The sequence below is a fragment of the Balaenoptera acutorostrata genome, chromosome 8 (genome assembly GCF_949987535.1).
Source record: "Balaenoptera acutorostrata chromosome 8, mBalAcu1.1, whole genome shotgun sequence".
In the NCBI taxonomy this organism is placed as follows: domain Eukaryota; kingdom Metazoa; phylum Chordata; class Mammalia; order Artiodactyla; family Balaenopteridae; genus Balaenoptera; species Balaenoptera acutorostrata.
Genome location: NC_080071.1, coordinates 29629706 through 29650931, shown reverse-complemented (window position 1 = coordinate 29650931; position 21226 = coordinate 29629706). Strand labels below are relative to the sequence as shown.

The window sequence follows — 21226 nt, the reverse complement described above, 5'->3', positions numbered from 1 at the left end:
CAGAGCTATTGAATTTTGCATGAGCTTCCTTTGAGTTGCAGAACAAGTTGTTTGTGCTGTTTAAAAGATTATCAGTAAAGAAGATTAACATTTTTACATGCAAAAGATTAATCGTATAAATAGAAGCAAATGGTTTTAAATTAACTTTAGTATTTCCTCTTTATTCTTGGGTTATTGCCCTGCACTGTGGTATGTCTGTTTTCTGAGTTTTGTTCCTTCTTCTTCATTTCTGTGAGTTTGAAATATCCTGGGTAGTGATAGTAGAGCCCAGTGTCCTTTGTCACTTGAAGGAGAATGTTAATGACATGAACTGAGCATAAACCTTGGCTGGGTAGAGTCCCTTTGTAGCGCTTGGCTGTGTGCTGCATTGTCCTAACGTACGGTGAACTTGGATTACACACCTGGAGAGGCTGCTGAGAAGTTACTGGCTACCCTCATCCACCCAGGACTCCAACTTGATACTTATGTTCTAAAACATAAAAACTGGCTTCTCTTTTGGAACTTTCTTTTTCAGGTAAGGACCCTGCTTTTCGAAGGATTCCTTTATTCTTAAGTTCTTTATGAAACTTAAGCCTTTTGCCTTCACACAGTGATCTACTGTTTGAGCAGGCTACCCTTCTCTAGAATAAACACAGTTTCCATTATTTTACCTGTTCTTTGTAGCAACTCTGTTCATTCCTTTACATTTTACTGAATTTGCCTTGAATCTTTTCTATATCAGTTACCTTTCTCATGGAGCCAGTTCTGAAGACTCTTTGCTGTTACGCATCTTGAAATTATTTATTGTAAAAGGGGTGCAACACTTGCTTGCCTTCCCCTTGTATTTGGTGTCATCTCCAAACGTAAGTTTTTAGCATCACCAAGGAGACAGAATTTGATCCTCTAAAGCCCAGTGAGAGAAGAACTCGTTTTCCCCATTAGAAGGACTGGATTGTAACTGATGGTCTTTGTGATTCTCAAAATAGTTGAGATTCCACCTAGTGGTGGTGATGTGTAATGCCGCACAATTCCAGCTCTTTCAAAAAAAGATTCTGTAGGATAGAACTGTTAGTGTACTAACTGATAAATATATTTCTTTAGGAGACTTATAATTTGGTCAAAATAAATTAGATTAGACCGTCATACATTATATTTAACAAGCCATCCTTACTTCTCAATAATCTTGAAAGTCTTTCCAGGTTTTATTTATTATATGAGCTCAAATATCAGGTTCCCACCACCCCACCAAATAATAACAACTAAAGTTTTAGAAGAGAGCCATACAGAATTTATTCGAATCCTTACAACATCTTTCCCTCAGAGTATTCTCTTGGTAACATTATTGATTTACAAAGTATTAATAGGTTAAGAACTTCTGTTAGATATTTTCTGTATAATGTAATCTGTTCTCACTATTGTGCAATTGTCCTCTATAACAAACAGAGAGTGTCACTGGTGCACAGACTTCCCAGGTGATTTTTTCTTGTAATGAAAAGACACGACGCGAGAAGTTTGGGGAAAAAAGATTCAGGAAATGTGAGAATGGAAAAAAGCAATATTATAATTGTTGAATTATTTATTATACAGGATGCAATTAAAAAATATGTATTCATGACTGAATTAATAAGTAAACATTTAATTGTTGCGCAGGTCTGAAAGAAACCTGCGAATATTTCTTATCTTCTCTGCCTTTGTTTATATTGTCCAAAGATTTTTTTCCTCTTCTCCTGTCCCCCTTCCACCTGTCTTTCAATACTTAGTTCAAAGGCCCCAGGTTCTCAAAGTTAGATACATCTGGGTGTGATTCCTAGCCCTACATCATCTGCATGACTTAGTTTCCTTGTCTGTAAAATGGGCCTAATAACACCACGTCATAGGGTTGCTATGAGGATGGAGATGATGCCCTTAAAGCAGAGAACACAGTGCCGGAACATTCCTAAGTAGTCAGGAAATTGGGATTGCCATTCATTATTTGCCTTTTCTTCCTGACCAATAGAGTTGTTGCAACCTCGAGTTTCCTGCAGTATGTTGATGATATGTCTCTTGTAGCACTTATCACACTGTGTACATTTATTGACTTACATATTCAATTTCCTCATAAGTTTCTGAGTTTTTTAGAAGGAGAATCTGTGCCTCTCATCTTTCTATCTCTCTTTTTGTCCACAGTGACTGGTCTGTATTACGTACTCAGTGGTATTTCTTGAACACCCGCAAACAATTGGGAGCTTGCAATTTGGGGATGATTTGGACTCATTGAAAAGAGTTTCGGAACCAGACCAGATTGGAGTGGGTTGAGGAGTGAAGGCAAGAGTTTCGATCATTGTATTTATTTCTGTTGCCAGCATATAGATCCTCTGCTTGTAATGTAAAAGCAGTTGACTAGTACTGAAATCCTGGTCTTGCTGAGTACCTTTTTAGCAATGAATGAAAACATTTATCACAGGGGAACAGTGACCAGGACAGAATCATTCCTATGCTGGAGCCCTCAGGCTAGCTGAGAAGGAGCTGTGCTTTCTGTCAACCTTGAGAGCTCGTGGAACTTTCCTATTGCCTGAGAGCTGGGTGTCAGAGCTGTTTGCCTCATCCAAGTCTGTGCCCTGCATTTGCATAGGTAAAGATTTGCTTATATTTGCATAGCAGAACATTTTGCTATTCTTAAAAAAAATGAGCCTTAATCTTGAAGGTTATATACTTCATATGGATGGCAACTATAAAAGTAACTATCATTTTTTTTGAGCAACAAAGGGGTGGATGTTAAATCCATAGATTTAATCCACTGGAAAACAGATAAATCCACTGGAAACAAATAAAACTTGAATATTTCTTCTGAGGGAAGGGGTGGGGTGAGAAATGCAGCTCTGCCAGAGGTCAATGTATTGTTAGTTCTAAGAATTTGCATTTTAATTTCTATTTAAACTGTATCATATTCATCCTGAATCCTTTGAAAACTATTTTAAGTCTCAGTGGACTTTGGTTCATCCATATGTATTGGAATCCTTTAAGGGATTTTCTTCTGAGAATGTTGGTACTTGCAGACTTCCACATTGTTTTTAAGGATTTAAAATTGAATCATTATTCAAAGCCTGGGCCATCATTTTCGTTGCTGGTATAGCATTTTAGCATTTCTTGTAAAATGGTGTTTGTGTTTACATTATATTGTATTTCTTGATAATTGTTAGTGTACATGTAAGACAGAATGGTGCTTGCAGAATTCTTTCTTCTGTAGTACTCGGCTAAGAGGCAGGCAGCACTGATGGTTCCACATTAACCCTACACTAGTAATTTCTATAGCATAAGACTAAAACAAACAGAACACGCAAAAACCCTAAAATCAGATGGGCAGCACACATCTTGGCTTTTCTCATACCTTCTAATCACTTTCTTCCCTTCCTCATTTTCCTCATTCTTTCCACTTCCACTTTTCCATACTTTTTATGGAGACAGTTTGGCACATGTAGGATTCAACTCCAAAAAGCACCTGCTATTTAGTTCTCTGTACAGGGTAGAAATTACCTATTATTTAACATAAATATTAAGCCTGTTAAAAAAGGAGTGTGGCTTCTTAAACCACTTCTCCTTTCTCATGTCATTGTGTTTCTGTATCTGTTGATGAAGGCTGAGGGTGGAGTCCAGAGGAAAGAGTTTTCTCTGCAGCATGCTTTTCCCCTTTACAGTTTTGGTTACCATAGAAATGACCTTGCTGGGGAAGGGAAAGTATTCCCAGCCCTGTGTCTCCAGGTATGCCTGGCATTTCCCAGCCTTCTCTCTACATGGGTCCTACACTTGACCCTGGGATGAGGAGGGAGGAGGTGGGGTGCGGAGGAGGGGGGGGGTGTCTGTGGCCCCCCCTCCTCAGTGCCTCCTGTGCACAGACACATCCCTCGCCTTTTCTTTTTTGTTAGCCTGAGTCTTATTTTCATTACATCATTCTCCTGCTCTCTACCATATTGAGTAGATGCTTAGAGTGCTGACTAACTCTGGCTCCAGAAGCTGTGGTTTGGGGCTCCAGTGTCTAGTGGCATCACTTTTACCCCATATTTGATTATAGCATGAAACTGAGCTATAGCAGTTTTGTGCTCTGTGTTAGGCTTTGGAGATATAAAAAACGAATACTGTGTGGTCCCTTTCTTGGAAAGGCTTATAACCTCCTGGGGGTGGAGGCAGGGAGATACAGGAACAGATGATTGCAAAGTGTGGTGGATTGGTGTGTGAGCACCAAGGTGGGAGCAATGAATTCCGCTACGTGTAGGACCTGGGAGAAACACCTCTGAAGACGGATGGCGTTTAAATGGGTTCCTGACTGACGAGCAAAGGTGTGCCAGTTGGTCACAAAACATTCTAAAGCAAGAAAAGCAGTGTGTGCTTTGTCATGAAAGAGCAAGAGATGGCTGAGACCATCACCGTAGCTGGAGGATAGAGTTCACGTGGGGCGTGATGGGAAATGGGGCTGCAGGAGTCGGGGTCTCAGGCCACTGAAATCCATTAGGAGGGATAAGAAATTGTCTTCGTTTAGAAGCCAGCTAGGGAGCAGTGCGGGTGATGGGTTGGAATGAGGAAGAGAGAAGTGGCAGACAGACTCACCGGGAGGCTGTGGCGTAACGCTGTTGACCAGAGGGGATGAGGGTTTCTACCAAAAGAGTGGCCTTGAGTTCCTTCACCATCTTGATTTTCTTAGGTTTCTTTTCTTTTCACTCTAAAAAGTTAAATCTAAGTTATTTTGTATGCCTCTTGGTTTTTAAAATTTTGTTTCGTATGGTAAGGTACCAAACATGGTCAGTCCCTTGTGTACTGGTTCCTCTTATATGTTTTCTCAGTAGCCCTCTCCTTTCCCCAAACACAATTCACGTGTTTGAATGTTCTGACCTTCCTCTTACAGTCTGACAGCACACTCTAACTCTTATCTGCCAGATTGTAAGCTGCTGAGGGTAGTATTTATGTCTGTCGTCATTAGAGTGTGCCTAGCACCTAACATGATGCCTGACAAACTGCAGATGCTCAGTATATATTTACTGAGAGAATGAAATGATGAGTTTGGAGTAGCTGGAAGCCAAAAACTTTGCCAGTAATCACTAACAGTAGTCTACATTAAAGAGACAACCAAAGTTAAATCACTTCAGTTATCCTTTTTAGTTCTAGCGCCTGGTAAACAAGGTCCAAAAACAAGGTCCAAGGTACAAATTCATGAATTTGAACCAGCTTACCAAGGGATACAGAACACAAAATTTAAAGCGTGGCCCACCTATTGTTTAGACCTTTGTTTACTCCAAGCGATTAGCAATTAGGGGCTCTTGGTTGCAGTGGCTATGGCGATTTGGGGTTCTTTGTTAGGTACCCCCTAACCAGTGTTCCACTTGAAATTGAGGAAAAGAGCAATAACAATTGAAAGAGAAAATTTCTTTGCACAGAAATAACAGTTTATGGCCCCTGCAGACTTACACAGTTTGTATACCGTTGCACTTAATGATGTTTCCTAATTCTTTTATACGCTTGGGTTTTGTCCCTGGAAACATTTTAGTGGAGCTTCCTGGTTCAAAGCACTGGTTTCCAATCTCTTCAAGTGTGAGGACTCCCTTTAAACTTGGATCCCCTTAACACAATAGTCTTGGTCCCTTTGGCAGCCACTGCCCGAGAGGAGACCTAATGGTATTCAGTCATGCTTCTCTCCTCCCTCCCAGTTTTTTATTATGAAAAATTTAAAACATACAGAAAAGGTGCAAAAATTGTACAGTGTTTGCTTCTACACCAACACCGAGATTCAACAATTATTCACATTTCCCATATCTGCTGTCCCTATTTACCCACATTTTATTTGCTGAACAGTTTGAAAATAAGTAACAGATGTCATACCTCAGCTTGCATTCCCTCCAAATACAGACACGTTCCTACGTAACCACAATGCTTTTCCACACTAAGTAAATGAACAGTAATTTCCTAAAATTGTCCTACACCTAACACACTCACCTATCTCTATTTCTAAATGTCTCTTGTAGCCTCTCCCCGTCCCATTCAAATCAGGACTCAGTAGAGGGGCATGTGTTGCATTTGGTTGTATGTTCCTTTAAGTCTGTTTTAATGTAGAAGAGTCCCCTCACGTCTCCCCTCTTCTTCTATGACACCGACTTTTTGAAGAGATCAGACCAGTTGTCTTGCTGACTGTCCTATCCTCTAGGTTTATGTGATTCTTCCTGCATGACTGCGGGAACTATCGATGAAAGAAGCTATTCTTTATGGAAGAGTGCCAGTTATTAAACGTAGAAGGAATGAGAGAAGTAGAAAATCAGTGTTCTGCCACCTCCAATGAAATAATTATTTAAGGCAAAGATGCTAAAATCATCAGGTGAAAGTTTCTCCGGAACAGGATATTCATATCGTGGCAATGTATTATCCAACAGAATACTTGCCAATTGCAGTGGCGAAAACTTAACCCTTACCATGGAGAGACCTTGGGCCTGGGGACCACGTGGCTAAACTTAGCATCCCTCCCGCTGAAATAACCTATCATTATGTGCCTCCCACATGCTGCAGTAAGATGTGTGTCATCTATGATGTGTTCTTCCCCCAAATGCTTGTGTCAACCTACCCAAGCCGTCAGAACCAACTTGCAGTTTATGGGAAATACAGGACAGAGAAACAAGTTAAATTGACACCATGAGGAAACAATCAGACCCATCCCATAATGCTTTTAAATGAATTTGCATTCTGTTCATCACCATTCTATTAATTACCTTCCCCTGAAAAACAGTAGTCCATGGACACTTGAGCCCGGGTGACTCGGTGGCCAGACAGAGCTTGTACGCATGCTGCGTGGTCCCTTCGCAGAAATTGCTGCTCTTGGGGGATCGTAGAACACCGTGGACACAGTTTCTTTGATAGGGTCACATCGCAGCTTGTGCTGCTTCTTAATAAATACAGGGATTTAGCTCCCAGACGTGTCAGTCTGCCACCTTTTAGAAACACTGAATTCACTTAGTGAAGTGTAAGGATGAAGGATGGAAGATTGATCATGCCCCAGATATTTAACTTACAGGAGTTTATGTAGAGGAGGAGTTTTGCATACAGGTGTTTGGAAGGAGCTGGAAAATTGGCACCATTTAATTTGGTGCCAGCTTATGATTAATTTAGTCTGTGGCTTTGCTATTCCTGAAACTGGTCTTCCAGAAAGACTGTAGGATTAAGTTGTTTCGTCAAGGCGGTGTCTTTATTGAGTGGTCATTGTTTCAACTCTAATTTATTATTGATCTTTCAGGCCCACAGCAGCAGAACTTTTAAAATGCAAATTCTTCCAGAAAGCCAAGGTAAAATGCTTAAAAACCCAAGTAAATCTGCTATTTTGAAATCACTATGAATTTCAGTGTATTGTATTTGATGTTAAACTGTTGGGAATATTTGTTTTGCAGAACAGAGAGTACCTGATTGAGAAGCTGCTTACAAGAACACCAGACATAGCCCAAAGAGCCAAAAAGGTAAGTGCCGTGAGCCCTCCTGCCCCAGTGGGAGCTGCTCCCCATCCAGGGAAATGGAGCCTATAGAAAAATAGGAAAAAGGTTTCCACATACCCAGGGTATGTTATGTAGAGGTTATCTGATCAGCGATTACTCAGATAACTGAATTTTGCCTTTTTGTTATCTCAGTCTGCTGCTCTTTGTTTGGGTGTGAAGCTCAAATGACTTCATTTTTCCACTTATCGGCTTGTTTAAGGAAGGTCAGAGGGGAGGGGCTTGTGTTGAGGCTTAAACACTGGAGAGGTAAAATATCTTTGAATATCTTTTGGGGCGGCGGGTGGGGGGGTGGATTTTACTGAAGAGGAACAGTCATTTTAAATCAGTTTGAAATGACAACACGAAAAACAAAACTTTTATTTTTAATGGTTATTTTGAATATCTGTGGGATATAGGTTCTTTCCTCATAAAAGACCCATGGTTTTTTTGTAGTCTACGCTGTGTGAACTAAATTATGCTACTAATTACCTGAAAAACTTTCCATTCTAGTATTTAGATGTTTTTAAATGGTATGTATGTGTGAGTGTATTTATTTATGTGTTTTTACCCAGAGTTTTATTTATTTGTTATTACAGATTTCATCATGGTGTGAAACCTAACAAAATTTAACCTCTGGTTTGGTTTGGTTTAGTTTGATTTGAAAATTATATTAGATATTTATAATTTAAAATATTGACGTAGTCAACAGATTTAGAAAGAGGAAGCTTCTTTGTCTTTTTTTTTTTCCTTTTTACAATTAATAGTTATAGGGAAAGGTGATATGAATCTGAGTTGTCTGCTCTGTAAATAACATTGACAAAGAAATAGGCATGAGAGATTGCATCTCATCATAACTAGGTGTGGGTGACTTGGACTGTTAACTTCCAGACATTGCCCTTTCTAAAACATTGGGTACGAAATACATTTAGCTGATGCTTTAGAATTGCTTTAAACAGATTTTAAAATAGACTTCAAGAAATGACCCATTCTGTGTGGGTATCTGAGCCCCTCTCCTGGCCCCACAGAATCCTTTGGAGTGGGCTGGTTCTCGGGCTGTGGGCCTGGGCCAGGGATGGGGGATTGCTGCGCTGACTGCGGAGACCTGAGCCAGGGTTGGTCTCTGGGACGGCTCAGAGGGAAAAGTGAACCTTTAGTGATGGTCCATCAGAGTGGCACACCCCAAGGGGCAGCACAGAGAAGCTGAAGCTTCCGTCTGAGGCAACAGAAAGTCAAAGTGCCCAACGGAGTGCGAGCGCTCCATCCAGAGGGCTGAAGGAGGCGCCTGGAGCACTTCTCTGGGGTGTCGGAGTCTAGCGTGGGGCCTTTTGATCAGATAACTAAAACGCCAACCAGAGTTGAAGAAAGCTGTTAGAAAGCCATTGATTTGTACAGTATGTGTCCCCAAAGGACATTGTTTTCGGTTTCCCTCTGATCACATCCTGTCGCTGTTCCCCGGGAGGAACTTTCCCAGGCCTGCGTCCTTCCTGGAGCTCCAGCCTCACACCTCCAGCCCCCTGTGCAGTGTTTCCAAACTGTGTGTCTTCCCTCCCAAACCTCATCTCCCTGTGCTCTCTGCTGCTTTCTGAGCCACCCGACCTCAGAGCTCTGGGATGATTTTTAGGCCTCCTTCTTGGTCTTCCCCATCTAAACCCGCTCCAGGTCCTCTCCACGTTTCCCTCTGCAACGTTGCTTGGAACGTTTCCTCCTGTTTTTAATTGAATATTTGCAGTGGATTTCTAACTACTCTCCTCCCCCACCCTATTCCTCCTTAGACACTAGTGCAAGATTAACTTTCTAATCGTGGCACTTAATTGCTCAAAAATGGTTTCCAAAATTAAACAAACACAAAAGGAAATAAATGGGGGGGGGGGAAGGTTCCTATCAAATAAAGTCCAAGCCCCTTAGCCTTGAATTCACGGCACCATTTCGACTTCCCGCCTTATGCAGTTGACCCTTGAACAACCTGCCAACCCTCTGCGCAGTCACAGTCAAAAATCAGAGTACAGTTTATAGTCGGCCCTCTGTATGTGTGGTTCCTCTGTATCTGCGGATTCAATGAATTGTGGGTTGTGTTGTACGGTAGCATTTACTATCGAAAAAAATCCATGTATAAATGGACTTGCGCACTTCAAACCCGTGTTGTTCAAGGGTCAACTATATTCTAAACTCCAGCGAAACTTGAACCATCTATAGTTCTTACTACATAACCCATACTTTCCTTTCAGATTCCATCAATGAAGAATCTGCTCAGACTCTCACTTTGTTTTCTTTCCTTTTTTTTTTTAAAAAAATTTTTTTTTTTAAGTTAATTAATTTATTTATTTTTATATTTATTTTTGGCTGTGTTGGGTCTTCGTTTCTGTGCGAGGGCTTTCTCTAGTTGTGGCAAGCGGGGGCCACTCTTCATCGCGGTGCGCGGGCCTCTCACCATCGCGGCCTCTCTTGTTGCGGAGCACAGGCTCCAGACACGCAGGCTCAGTAGTTGTGGCTCACGGGCCCAGTCGCTCCGCGGCATGTGGGATCTTCCCAGACCAGGGCTTGAACCCGTGTCCCCTGCATTGGCAGGCAGACTCCCAACCACTGCGCCACCAGGGAAGCCCTCCTTTTTTTTTTTAATTTAGATTATTTAGTACATATTATTACGTATTAGTGTGTTGTGCATTCCAAATTCCATTTTGCACGTATCTTAAACAATAAGCAGCCAGAGTTTTGGGAGATATGATTTTCCAAGCATGTCTTCTGCCCTTTTACTTACTCCTCAGGGCTTGTTTTGTCATCCATCCCTTCAAATGGAAAATGGCCACACAGCTGAGAGTCACACAAAGGAGGAAAGGGAGAATATAAATTAGTTCTTTAAACGTCTTAATAGAGAAGACAGGGGCCCATAATAATGCTCTTCTGGCTCTCCAGCTTCATTAAGTTGGCTGTTTTCCTGTCATAATTCTCATTTGAAAGTGCACTTTGGTTATCAGCTGCACTCTACTCCTTGCCAGTAGGTTCCGTGGCAGGTATGCTGTCCTGGTCAGCATCAGTCAGTGTGTGTCTTGTTCATAGTAAGTGCCCACAAAACGTCTGCTGACTCAGTGAACACATGCGTCAGTGGACCAAGGAAAGACCATTTGAAACTCTTGTTTGTCACTCACTTGAGCCCCCCAAGTGCTTGGCATATACTTGTTCCTAGGCTTCCTGTTAATAATAGACAAACTGCCCTCCTTCCCCTGGGCTCATGATGTTGATAAGCAGCCATACTGTTCCTTGTTTGCAACTCCTCATTCAGGCTTACTGGCCACTAGGAAGTAAATATTATTTTAATTGCCGTGTGCGTTGAAAACCTTTGTGGCACTATGTCTTTGCTTGTCTTAGGTCCTTACAGTGTTTAAGTAAATTTAATTTAAAAGTTGATACAGGGGAGTCCTTAGTGTCATTTGTGTTATTCATCCTTGGACTTGCCTTTATCGGCATCTGCTCAGCTGTCTCCCTTCCTGTTTGCTGTGGTGCCCACTAGTTGATGGTGCTCTAGTCTCTTGGTGGGGTTTTTTTCCTTAGAGGATAACTGTTGATGTTGGTCCCTTGACTTTGGTCACCTCAGTTTGTTGTTTTTAAAACAGGAACAGACAGTTCATTGATGTACCAGTGTTTACGTGACAGCTGGGCCTGTTGACCAAGCTCTGGATATTTAGGCAACCATGTTGATTTGAAATTTGGTGTCGTAAACCATAGTCTCTGCTTCTCCTCCTTTATGGTAATCAAAATTAAGAGCTATTTTTCAATAACATGAACAACTCTCATATTTAAGAGAGAGAAGGACTGGTATTGTAGCTGCTCTCAGGAGGTCCTGTGGAGCCCATCAACGTGGTCTTTTGGTGCGACAGAGACAGAGGCTTATCATATTCATGTTTGCCCAGAATGTGAAGCATTAGTTGAGAGCCGCATAATTCCATGTGGGTATGTGATCTTGTCTGCATCCACAATGACTCCTCTAAATCAGGAAAAAAATATTAAAAAATAGAAACAGACCAGTGTGGCTTCTCTAGTAATTTAGTGACATAAAATGATTTTTTTTTGGATGTGGTAATTGCAGAAATCAGGGATATTTGTGTTTTTTTTTTGGTTTTTTTCTCCTGAAGGCAGTGTACTTGGTCCATTCTGGGTTCTTTTGCTAAAAGGTAGTGTTGTTTAGGGATCATCTTAATTTTCTCTTGCCTTGATTTTTCTGTCTGTGAAATAGAAATTCTGTCTGACCCCAGGAATGTGATAAAGGGTAAAGGGAGATTTGATGTTTCTGGACCTGAGCACACTCTGTAAATTCTAAATGAGAGCGTGCTAATAATGACCCATGAGAACAGGGTGAAGTTCAGCTGTATAACTTCTTTTCAACTTTTCGCTTATCCTTGTGCATGAGAAGAAAAGGCTTCATAGCCATTAGTCCTTCTCATGTGGCTTTTTAGCGGCCCGTCTCCAGCCATCTTTTGAGGTTTAAAAGCTTGACCGCGAGGTGTTCCACCATTTACACTACTGGAATCACTGGGTGGAGAAGGTGTAAATCATTCTGTTAGGATCAAATGCAGATGCTTCAGGCTGTGTGCACTTTCTGTAGGAACATCTAAGTGTCAGAGTTGGCTGATGTCTCTGTTTTACGTTAGCAAAATGAACCTTGAGTCACCACACTCACACTCATATCATATACTTTTCTGTGGCTAAAACCCATCGATGCAGGGCAGGGCAGGGGCAAAGGGATGTCTAAATGCCAACCACTTAGCCAAACGTGTATTGGCCAGAAAAAGGATGAGGTGGGGAAATGTAATACACAGTGTATCTTTTTATTATGGTTGTCTGTGTTTTCATGGGAAGTGGAGTCACTGGAGGATTTTTGGTTTGAATTTTCTTAATTATGAAATTGAGAAGTTAGAAACGGTTAGTGATTATCAGAAGGAGGAAAGGGGTATTGTATCACTGCTACATTTGGGCGGAACCATTGTGAGTTGGAAAAACTAGGGTGGTATTTGTGGGTACCAGAATTTCTTATATCAGTCTCTAAGATTGCTTTCATATTAAGAACGCAAGGCTGTTGGTTCGTTTTGATCCTCCTGTGTGTGTGCTTAGGAATCAGTAGGTAGGAATATTACAATTCACATTTATTTAATACTTGACATGTATTGATAACTTCTACTGTTTTTACTTTTTGTTTTGAAATAATTTCAGACGTACAAAAATGTTACCAAAATAGTACAGACATTTCTGTGTATATTTTCTCTCACTCTTTCTTTTGGAATGTTTCAAAACTATAGACATGATGCCCTTTATCTTTAAATATACTTCAGTGTGTATCTTCTAAAAACAAGGACATTCTTTAACATAACAGTATAATTGTCAAAATCAGGAGATTTACTAACAGTGACAGGATTAATTTTCAGATCTCATACCAATTTTGCCAATTTTGCCAATTTTGCCATTGGTCATTTACCTGGTCCAGGATCCCATCCAGAATCATGTAGTTGTTATGTCTCCTTTAGTCTCCTTTAATCTGCAATAGTCTTTCTTTTCCTTTTACAACTGTGACACTTTTGAAGAGTACAGGACAGTTATTTTGTAGACTGTCCCTCAGTTTGGGTTTGTCTGATACTTCGTCACGATTAGATTCAGTGTATGCATTTTTGACGGGAATATCTAGGAAGTGATGCCACGTTCCTCTTGGCATATCATGTTGAGAGGCCTATGATGTTGATTTAGTCCTTTACTGGTGATGTTGCCACATGCGTAAGGAGGTATCTGCCAGCTTCTTCACTGTAAACACAATTACCTCTTAATAGGAAGAATTCATTAATATTACATTCCTTCTTTATATTAAACATTAAAAAGTAAAGTGAATGTACTGGGTCATTAGTCTTTTTTCAAGGAAACATATCTGCTTGGTGTCATTATGGTTGTGCATTCATAGGATGTTAATGATAGGATTTCCCTATGATTTCTGAGCAATCTTGCAGACAAGGAGCCCTTTGCTAGCGTGTGACGTTCACATTGAGGTGGGAGGTGGTAATGGTGCTGCTCCAGACTCTGCACCGGGTCTGGAAGCAGAAACAGTTGGATCTGTGTCCTTTGTTGGGTGAGCTGCCTAATCTTTCTGAGCCTAATCTGTCAAATGGAGCCAAGGACACAGACGTTGTGCTGCCCTGGGGGTGAGAGATGATCTGCCCAGGGAGTCTGGTGCTCTATTTGACTTGTAGCGGGTGCTCAGTCCAACAGTGGATGCCGTGACTATCAGGTAAATAAGGAGACTAATTTTTGTGGGTATAGGAGACAGGCATTTTAGAAATAAGTAGTGAAACAGGGAGTGAGGAAAGAGGCCTGGTCGCGGGCAGGTGGGGGTGGGTGATGTGGGTATTTCTCTATTGCTGTTTCTTTGGGTGGAATGGAGTGAGAGCCCATGGACGCCTACAGAAAGAAGGAAAGAATGACGGCCGTTATTTCACCACCATTGCCTATTCACCTGTCTTCGCGTGTTCTTTTCTGCCCTATCAAAGTACTGACAGTGGGCAAGGGCCAGGGCGTTCCCTCTCTGTAGCAGTCCCCTCTACTGTGTGAAGTGCAGGATGTGTGTTCGTAAAGAGCCTAAGAATAGTAAGAGTTAAATGCACACAGAGCTGTTATGCTTTTACAGCTTTTAGATTGCTTTCGTATATGCTTATTTATTTTAAACAATTGTGCTCCAAGACAGGTAGGGCAGGTATTATTATTATTTTAAAATTTTTATTTATTTATTTATTTATTTTTGGCTGTGTTGGGTCTTTGTTGCTGCACGCGGGCTTTCTCTAGTTGCGGCGAGCGGGGGCTACTCTTCGTTGCGGTGTGCAGGCTTCTCATTGCGGTGGCTTCTCTTGTTGCGGAGCACAGGCTCTAGGTGCACAGGCTTCAGTAGTTGCAGCACACGAGCTCAGTAGTTGTGGCTTGCAGGCTCTAGATCAGAGGCTCAGTAGTTGTGGCGCACGGGCTTAGTTGCTCCGCAGCATGTGGGATCTTCCCGGACCAGGGCTCGAACCCATTTCCCCTGCATTGGCAGGCGGATTCTTAAGCACTGCGCCACCAGAGAAGCCCCAGTATTGTTTTTGTAACCTGTTTCACTGCTGCTGCTGCTGGGGGCACCAACTGCTGCTGTTCCTGTTTCTGCTGCTGCTATAACAGCTGCTACCATTACAACCGCTGCTACCAGTAGTGGACATTGAGGTGCAGACAGATAAAGGACACAGTCCAGCCAGTGAAACTCACCTTTCAGTGGGGAACACAGTGCAAGCATCACAAAACCTGGAAAACTGAAAGAGTAGCAGAGAATAAATACTTTAGGATATGGGCATAGAATATGTACTACAGGAATGGAAAGGGTCATGGAGCTGGCCAATGGGGGAACCTGGGGAGGGGAGAGAGGGAAACTCATACTCATTGTGGGCCTTCATGCACATGCAAAACACTTGGTTTACATCTGTCTCATTACTGAAGACTTATAATAATCAATGAAGTCCTCAGGAATAGGACAGAGGATATCATATGTTAGATTATTAAGACTGGTTAAGAAAAAGCTGTGAATATTTTGAAATCTGAATGGCAAAGAGCAACCAGGATCATAAATGTCTCCTGGTTTGCAATCTTTAAATTTGCAGGCCTGAAAATTGAGACCTAGGGTGGTTGGGCCCCGACCAAGGTCATGTTGTCACGTAGTGGCTGAATCTGAAGCCAGCCTCCCAGTTTGCTATCATTTAGTCTCTTCCTTTTAGTCGATAAAGAGGGAAAATGACTGAATTTTTGCAAACTTGCTTTTTTTTCCCCTCCTGGAATCTTATAATTAATTTATAAGATATTGAAGGTTATACATTATCAAGAAACCAGAGAAGAAATTAGGTGATTTCAAACGCTTGATGGGTGGATTTCTAGTTTTGTTCCAAGTCTGCCCAGTAGAGGGCAGCGATGGCTTTTAATTCTCTGTGGTTGTGGACCGGGAGCTGAGCAAAAGTTTCCAGCTTGGATGAAGAAGGTCTCAGGTTCGGCTGGAGTAGAAGGATCCAAAATATGTTAGGCCCCTACTGAACTACTAGGTACTAGCACCGAGTACTAGGCACCTCAGACAGTTGGGGTGTTTGTTTGTTTGTTTGTTTTACTGGGCAGGAGGTTGAAGGGTGATGGTTTAAGTACTTCTTGTTATTACCAATTTCATTTTAAATTACACTTTCTATTAACAGATCACAGTAACCTAACATTTATGTTTTACATAATTCATGTCAGAAAGAAAAGTCTCAGTGTTGAAGATACGATTTGAGAGCTTCCAGTATTTTGTGGTGAAACTAATACCGTTCTGGGTGGTGGCAGAAAGTTCCAGAAGGTTCACTGGCCCCTGCAGTTCTTCTCAGAGCCAGTAAAATAGGGAAGGAGAGAGTCAAAGTGTATATACCTGTGAAGGAGAAGTGAACAGAACTCTATACTCATCACTATGTATGTTATGGGTTTAACAGAAATACTCCTGATGACCCAAGGAGGGCCGAGGGTGCGTGTCCTCTTATTGCTTTGTGTTTCTTTTCCGCTTCCTCTTGTTTAAAAGCAGCTGTATGTACTTGGGACTATATCTTATTGAGGAACTCACATGCTCACAGGGGGGAGGACTACAGTGGTTGGGAATGTTAGTTTTCCTATTTTAGAGCTGAGAGAACAATTGGCCAGAGGTTAACATTATTGGTTTAACTGGACAGGTGTTCCCAGAGGGTAAGCTCATTGATGTGTTTGCTAGTTTTAAAATTTTAAATGCATTGCTTTTCATCAGTTTAGCGTGCAGAGTTCATAAAGTGCTTTTGGTCATTAGGGGGCGCTAGCAGAATAGTTCATTTACTCTCAGTCTCTGTGGACAGGAATTGCTTCCTCGTCTATAAAAACCCTTGCAGCTGTGGGTGTCTTCCTTTTGTTCTATGCCTGATGTAAGGAACTTGACTGGTGTTTGTGCTGGGGGTGAATTAGGCAGAGGGGAGGAGAGAGGAAAGAGCAAGGGGAAAAAGCATCATAAATCACTTTCAATTCAGTTGGTGAATTGAATTTAAAAATGCATATATTCTGGGTAAGTGGCCTCTTTCTGGTGGCATTTGACTTAGAGCAGAAAGGATCCACTCTGGAAATTGTGATTTGCTAATCCTGGCAGCCCAATTTAGGACGAATGTCTGTATTTTCAGGTTGAGGTATCTTTTAAAGATACCAACTGCTTAAGAGAATGTTTTAAACTTTTACAGATCTCGGAGGTCCACTTTTGGAAATTTAAAAATAATGACATACATTCTGAAAATATTGTGAGAGATAGTGTTTGTACAACTTAGTTTGTAGAGAACTGATTGTCTTCTGTTACTGGAAATGAATAGGCAGAATCAGTGGCCTTATTTCACATCCAGCTGGATTTTTGAGACCTTTGTGTTCAAGTACATTATGTGCTTCATTTTTGCCTTTGGGAAATTTGCTAACTTTTTCCAAAGCTTGTATGCATTCAGCTAACTTTTGGAAACTTAACTGGCATGTGTGTGCTGGGAGAGGGGCCCTGACTGTCTGCCCATCTGGTATTCACTGAGCATCACTGATAACATACAAGGTACTGACTGCCATTAAGGTAGTTTGTCTTTATTCAGCTTTACAGCTCACTCTAATACTAGCATACCATGTCTTTTAAAAGTAAATAAACCACGAAGAATGGAAAGGAATTTGTCTATGGTTGCAGAAAAACTAGTATAAAAACTTAGCAGATGCCTTTTTGATCTTGTCAAAACCCTAATATGATTGTTCCTTCTCCCTGGTTTAAAACCAGTCAGTGGCCTCTTGTCAATTACAGGGTAAGGTTTAAGTTCCTGCCGCTGATAGATTAAGGTCCATGTCACTTGCAGGATAAGGACCACGCAAAGCTCCTGTGATCTGTGTTTGGGCCTGTCTCCAGCCTTTCATTCAGCCACTTGCCACCTCACCCTGGACACACTCCTGTAGAATTACTGATTCTACTTTCCTACCAGTACACTCCTGAAATCCCATGCGTGTTCTCCATGAAGGTGCACGTACTGGTCCCTCTGTTTCGGCTTCTCCCTGAGCTTGTAGCTTTCCAACGCTAGCGCCTCTCCAGTGGAGCTTCCTCGTACCACACCCCGAGCCCTGCACCCCAGACGGTTCATCTGTCCTTCATTCCTGCTGCTTCTGAACCTCAGGCATAATTCCCTTGTTGCACGTTGCACCATTGGTAGTTTATTTCCTTATACTTTTGCCTTCTGTACCAGACTGTGAGCTCCTTGGGTGTAGGAATGGTGTCATATTATCCCCCATGTCCCCAGTACCCAGCACAGTGTCTTGGTCAATCAATAAGTATCTCTGGAATTGAAGTTCAGCAAGCAGGGCTGTGAAGTTATGATGACAACCTATGTAGGGGTTGACGTGAGAGCACGAGGGGAGGCAAAGCAAATCTGCTTTTAGTTTTCTTTTTTTAAATGTTCCTTCCTTCCACATTTTATTTGCTATTGTTTTTTAATTAATTTATTTAATTTTGGCTGTGTTGGGTCTTCGTTCCTGTGCGAGGGCTTTCTCTAGTTGCGGCAAGCGGGGGCCACTCTTCATCGCGGTGCGCGGGCCTCTCACTATCGCGGCCTCTCTTGTTGTGGAGCACAGGCTCCAGATGTGCAGGCTCAGCAATTGTGGCTCACGGGCCTAGTTGCTCCGCAGCATGTGGGATCTTCCCAGACCAGGGCTCGAACCCATGTCCCCTGCATTGGCAGGCAGATTCTCAACCACTGCGCCACCAGGGAAGCCCTGCTTTTAGTTTTAACGGAGAATTGCTAAGATGTTTTTCAGTTGGTGCTGTGTTCTTGTATTTCAAGTCTAAGACTCAGAGTTTCTCTGATCCCAGGTTTAAAATCCTTTGTTATCTCCAACTTGCTAAGTGTCTTGGGTGAGCCAATTAATTTTATTCACCTTTGCTGCCTTATAAAATAGAATGGTTAGATTTTACTATCTAACAGTTGTGCATTATCCACTTTGGATTGCTTGGCAGCAAAAATTTTGTCCCTAGCACTCAGCATGTTTCTATATTGTCATTTTCTTCACCCAGCCAGTATGCATGTAAGTTTTCCTGTTACCTGAAGCCACATCTAATTAGGAATATATTTCTAAACTAGATTTAAATTAGTTTTCAGTACTCTCTCATTTTGGGTTACCTGTTACTTATCTCTTCATTTAGGGGAAATAATTTAAACTTAACGCTTATATCAAGATCCTGTAAATCTTTAAAACAAGTATGACATTCTGGAGAAGGGGAGGTAGAAGAGACAGAAAATAATGGAACTTTTGTACATAATTCAGAAAGGAAGAACTCCATGCCAACGAAAGAAATGCAGATGTTTTGCCCTATTTCCTCCTTAGTCCCTTACTACATTATGGTCATTCCGGAAATGTGGTGAGGCCAGCAGAGGGCGTGGTACACATGCCTGAAAATCATGTGGGGTGGGGCAGAGGACTCTGCCTGTTTTATGTTAATCAGATTTGACTGATATAATAGAGATGTGTGGCTCTGTTTTTTAAAAAAAATCCAGAAGTATTTTTTTAAAATTTCTTTTTACTTTGAAATTCAGTAGCTTTAAAACAAATTAAAATTCAAGAGGCCCATTTAAGGTTGCACTTTGATAGAGGATTTTCTAAGCTTCCCATAAAATTAGTCTCACAAATTCAAATACTGATTTAGAAGGGTGTATAATAACTTTTTAATTTTCTTCTCACATATAGACATACAGAAAGGCAAAGAGCCTTATATTATAACTTACAAAGCAATAACAGAGCTAAGAGATTCAAACAACGGCCTTTAATTTAACCCAGATTTAAAAGACCATTTGAAATTGTTTTGGTTGTACAGCCAGCTTGTTGGCTGATTGTAATTCAATTGGGGAGGAACTGGGAACGTCCTGTTTTATCCAGATGGGAAGGATCCCTTAGGGGATAAGGACAAAGTTCTGAGGGGGTGGGCTTTCTCTGTGACTTTTTGGAAAGCAAAAGGAGGTAGGGGAAGGAGAGAAAGGAAGAGGAAAATGAGAAACCAAACCTGGAAAGAGGCGGAAAAGACCTGGAGAGAGGGAGAGGCGCACGATCAGGAAGCTGGGATGCACAGATGTCTGTGACTGAAAGTTACGACCAAGCTTAGGCTCTGCAGACAGGCCCCAGCCTGACCCTGGCTCTGCCACTCACTCACAGCATACATAGTCTTGAGCATCAGCTGAACCCCCTGTGCCTCATCTGTGAAATGCAGACTTCCCGTTGATCTTCCGGGGTGAAAACCAGAATCCTTAATCAGGCCTCTAGGGCTTGGCATGGTTTAGTCCCTTCCTCACCCTTAGGACTCCTCTCACACTCTCTACCCAGTTTGCCATGTGTCCAGTGGCCCAAGGCTCTTACAGGTGCTGCTTTCCCCAAACAGGTTTTTGGAAGTGTCAGCCCCTCCATCTTCAGCAGACCTCAATTTCAGCTCGGTCATTTCTCCGGAAAACAAAATTGGAATCATGCTGTATCTACTGCTCTATGATCTACCTGCATTTTCATTTAAAATATCTGTGGACATTTCTTGTGTCAACAAACATAGATTTACACGATGATTTTTTTTCTTCTTTTGTTAGCAAAAGAGAATAGTTCTTTCTTTTTATTGAAGTATAGTTGCTTTACAATATTGTATAAGTTTCAAGTGTATAGCAAAGTGATTCAGATATTTACATATACATATATTTCAGATTATTTTCCACTAATAGATTTTTTTGAATTTTTGAATTTTATTTATTTTTTTATACAGCACGTTCTTATTAGTCATCAGTTTTATACACATCAGTGTATACATGTCAATCCCAATCTCCCAATTCATCGCACCAGCACCACCACCTCCCACTGCTTTCTGCCCTTGGTGTCCATACGTTTGCTCTCTACATGTGTGTCTCAATTTCTGCCCTGCAAACCGGTTCATCTGTACCATTTTTCTAGGTTCCACATATATGCGTTAATATGCGATATTTGTTTTCCTCTTTCTGACTTACTTCACTCTGTATGACCGTCTCTGGATTCATCCACGTCTCTACAGATGACCCAATTTTGTTCCTTTTTATGGCTGAGTAATATTCCGTTGTTTGTATGTACCACATCTTCTTTATCCATTCCTCTGTTGATGGGCATTTAGGTTGCTTCCATGATCTGGCTATTGTAAATAGTGCTGCAATGAACATTGGAGTGCATGTGTCTTTTTGAATTATGGTTTTCTCAGGGTATATACCCAGTAGTGGGATTGCTGGGTCATATGGTAATTCTATTTTTAGTTTTTTAAGACACCTCCATAGTGTTCTCCATAGTGGCTGTATCAATTTACATTCCCACCAACAGTGCAAAAGGGTTCCCTTTTCTCCACACCCTCTCCAGCATTTGTTGTTTGTAGATTTTCTGATGATGCCCATTTTAACTGGTGTGAGGTGATACCTCATCATAGTTTTGATTTGCATTTCTCTAATAATTAGTGATTTTGAGCAGCTTCTCATGTGCTTCTTGGCCATCTGTATATCCTCCTTGGAGAAATGTGTATTTAGGTCTTCTGCCCATTTTTGGATTGGGTTGTTGTTTTTTTTTTTTTTTTTTTTAATTTATTTATTTATTTATGGCTGTGTTGGGTCTTTGTTTCTGTGCGAGGGCTTTCTCTAGTTGTGGCAAGCGGGGGCCACTCTTCATCGCGGTGCGCAGGCCTCTCACTATCG

At 41.5% G+C, this 21226-nt stretch overlaps 1 protein-coding gene across 3 annotated transcripts in view; it reads left to right on the top strand.

The window, feature by feature from the left end:
- Positions 1–21226, top strand: part of STK39 (serine/threonine kinase 39) — a 314494-nt gene that overhangs the window by 119463 nt on the left and 173805 nt on the right. For all 3 annotated transcript variants that reach the window (XM_057551799.1, XM_057551798.1, XM_057551800.1), the window contains exons 9-10: positions 7226–7274; positions 7377–7442. In XM_057551799.1, the coding sequence (XP_057407782.1) occupies positions 7226–7274; positions 7377–7442 (115 nt within the window). The remainder of the gene's footprint in view (positions 1–7225; positions 7275–7376; positions 7443–21226) is intronic.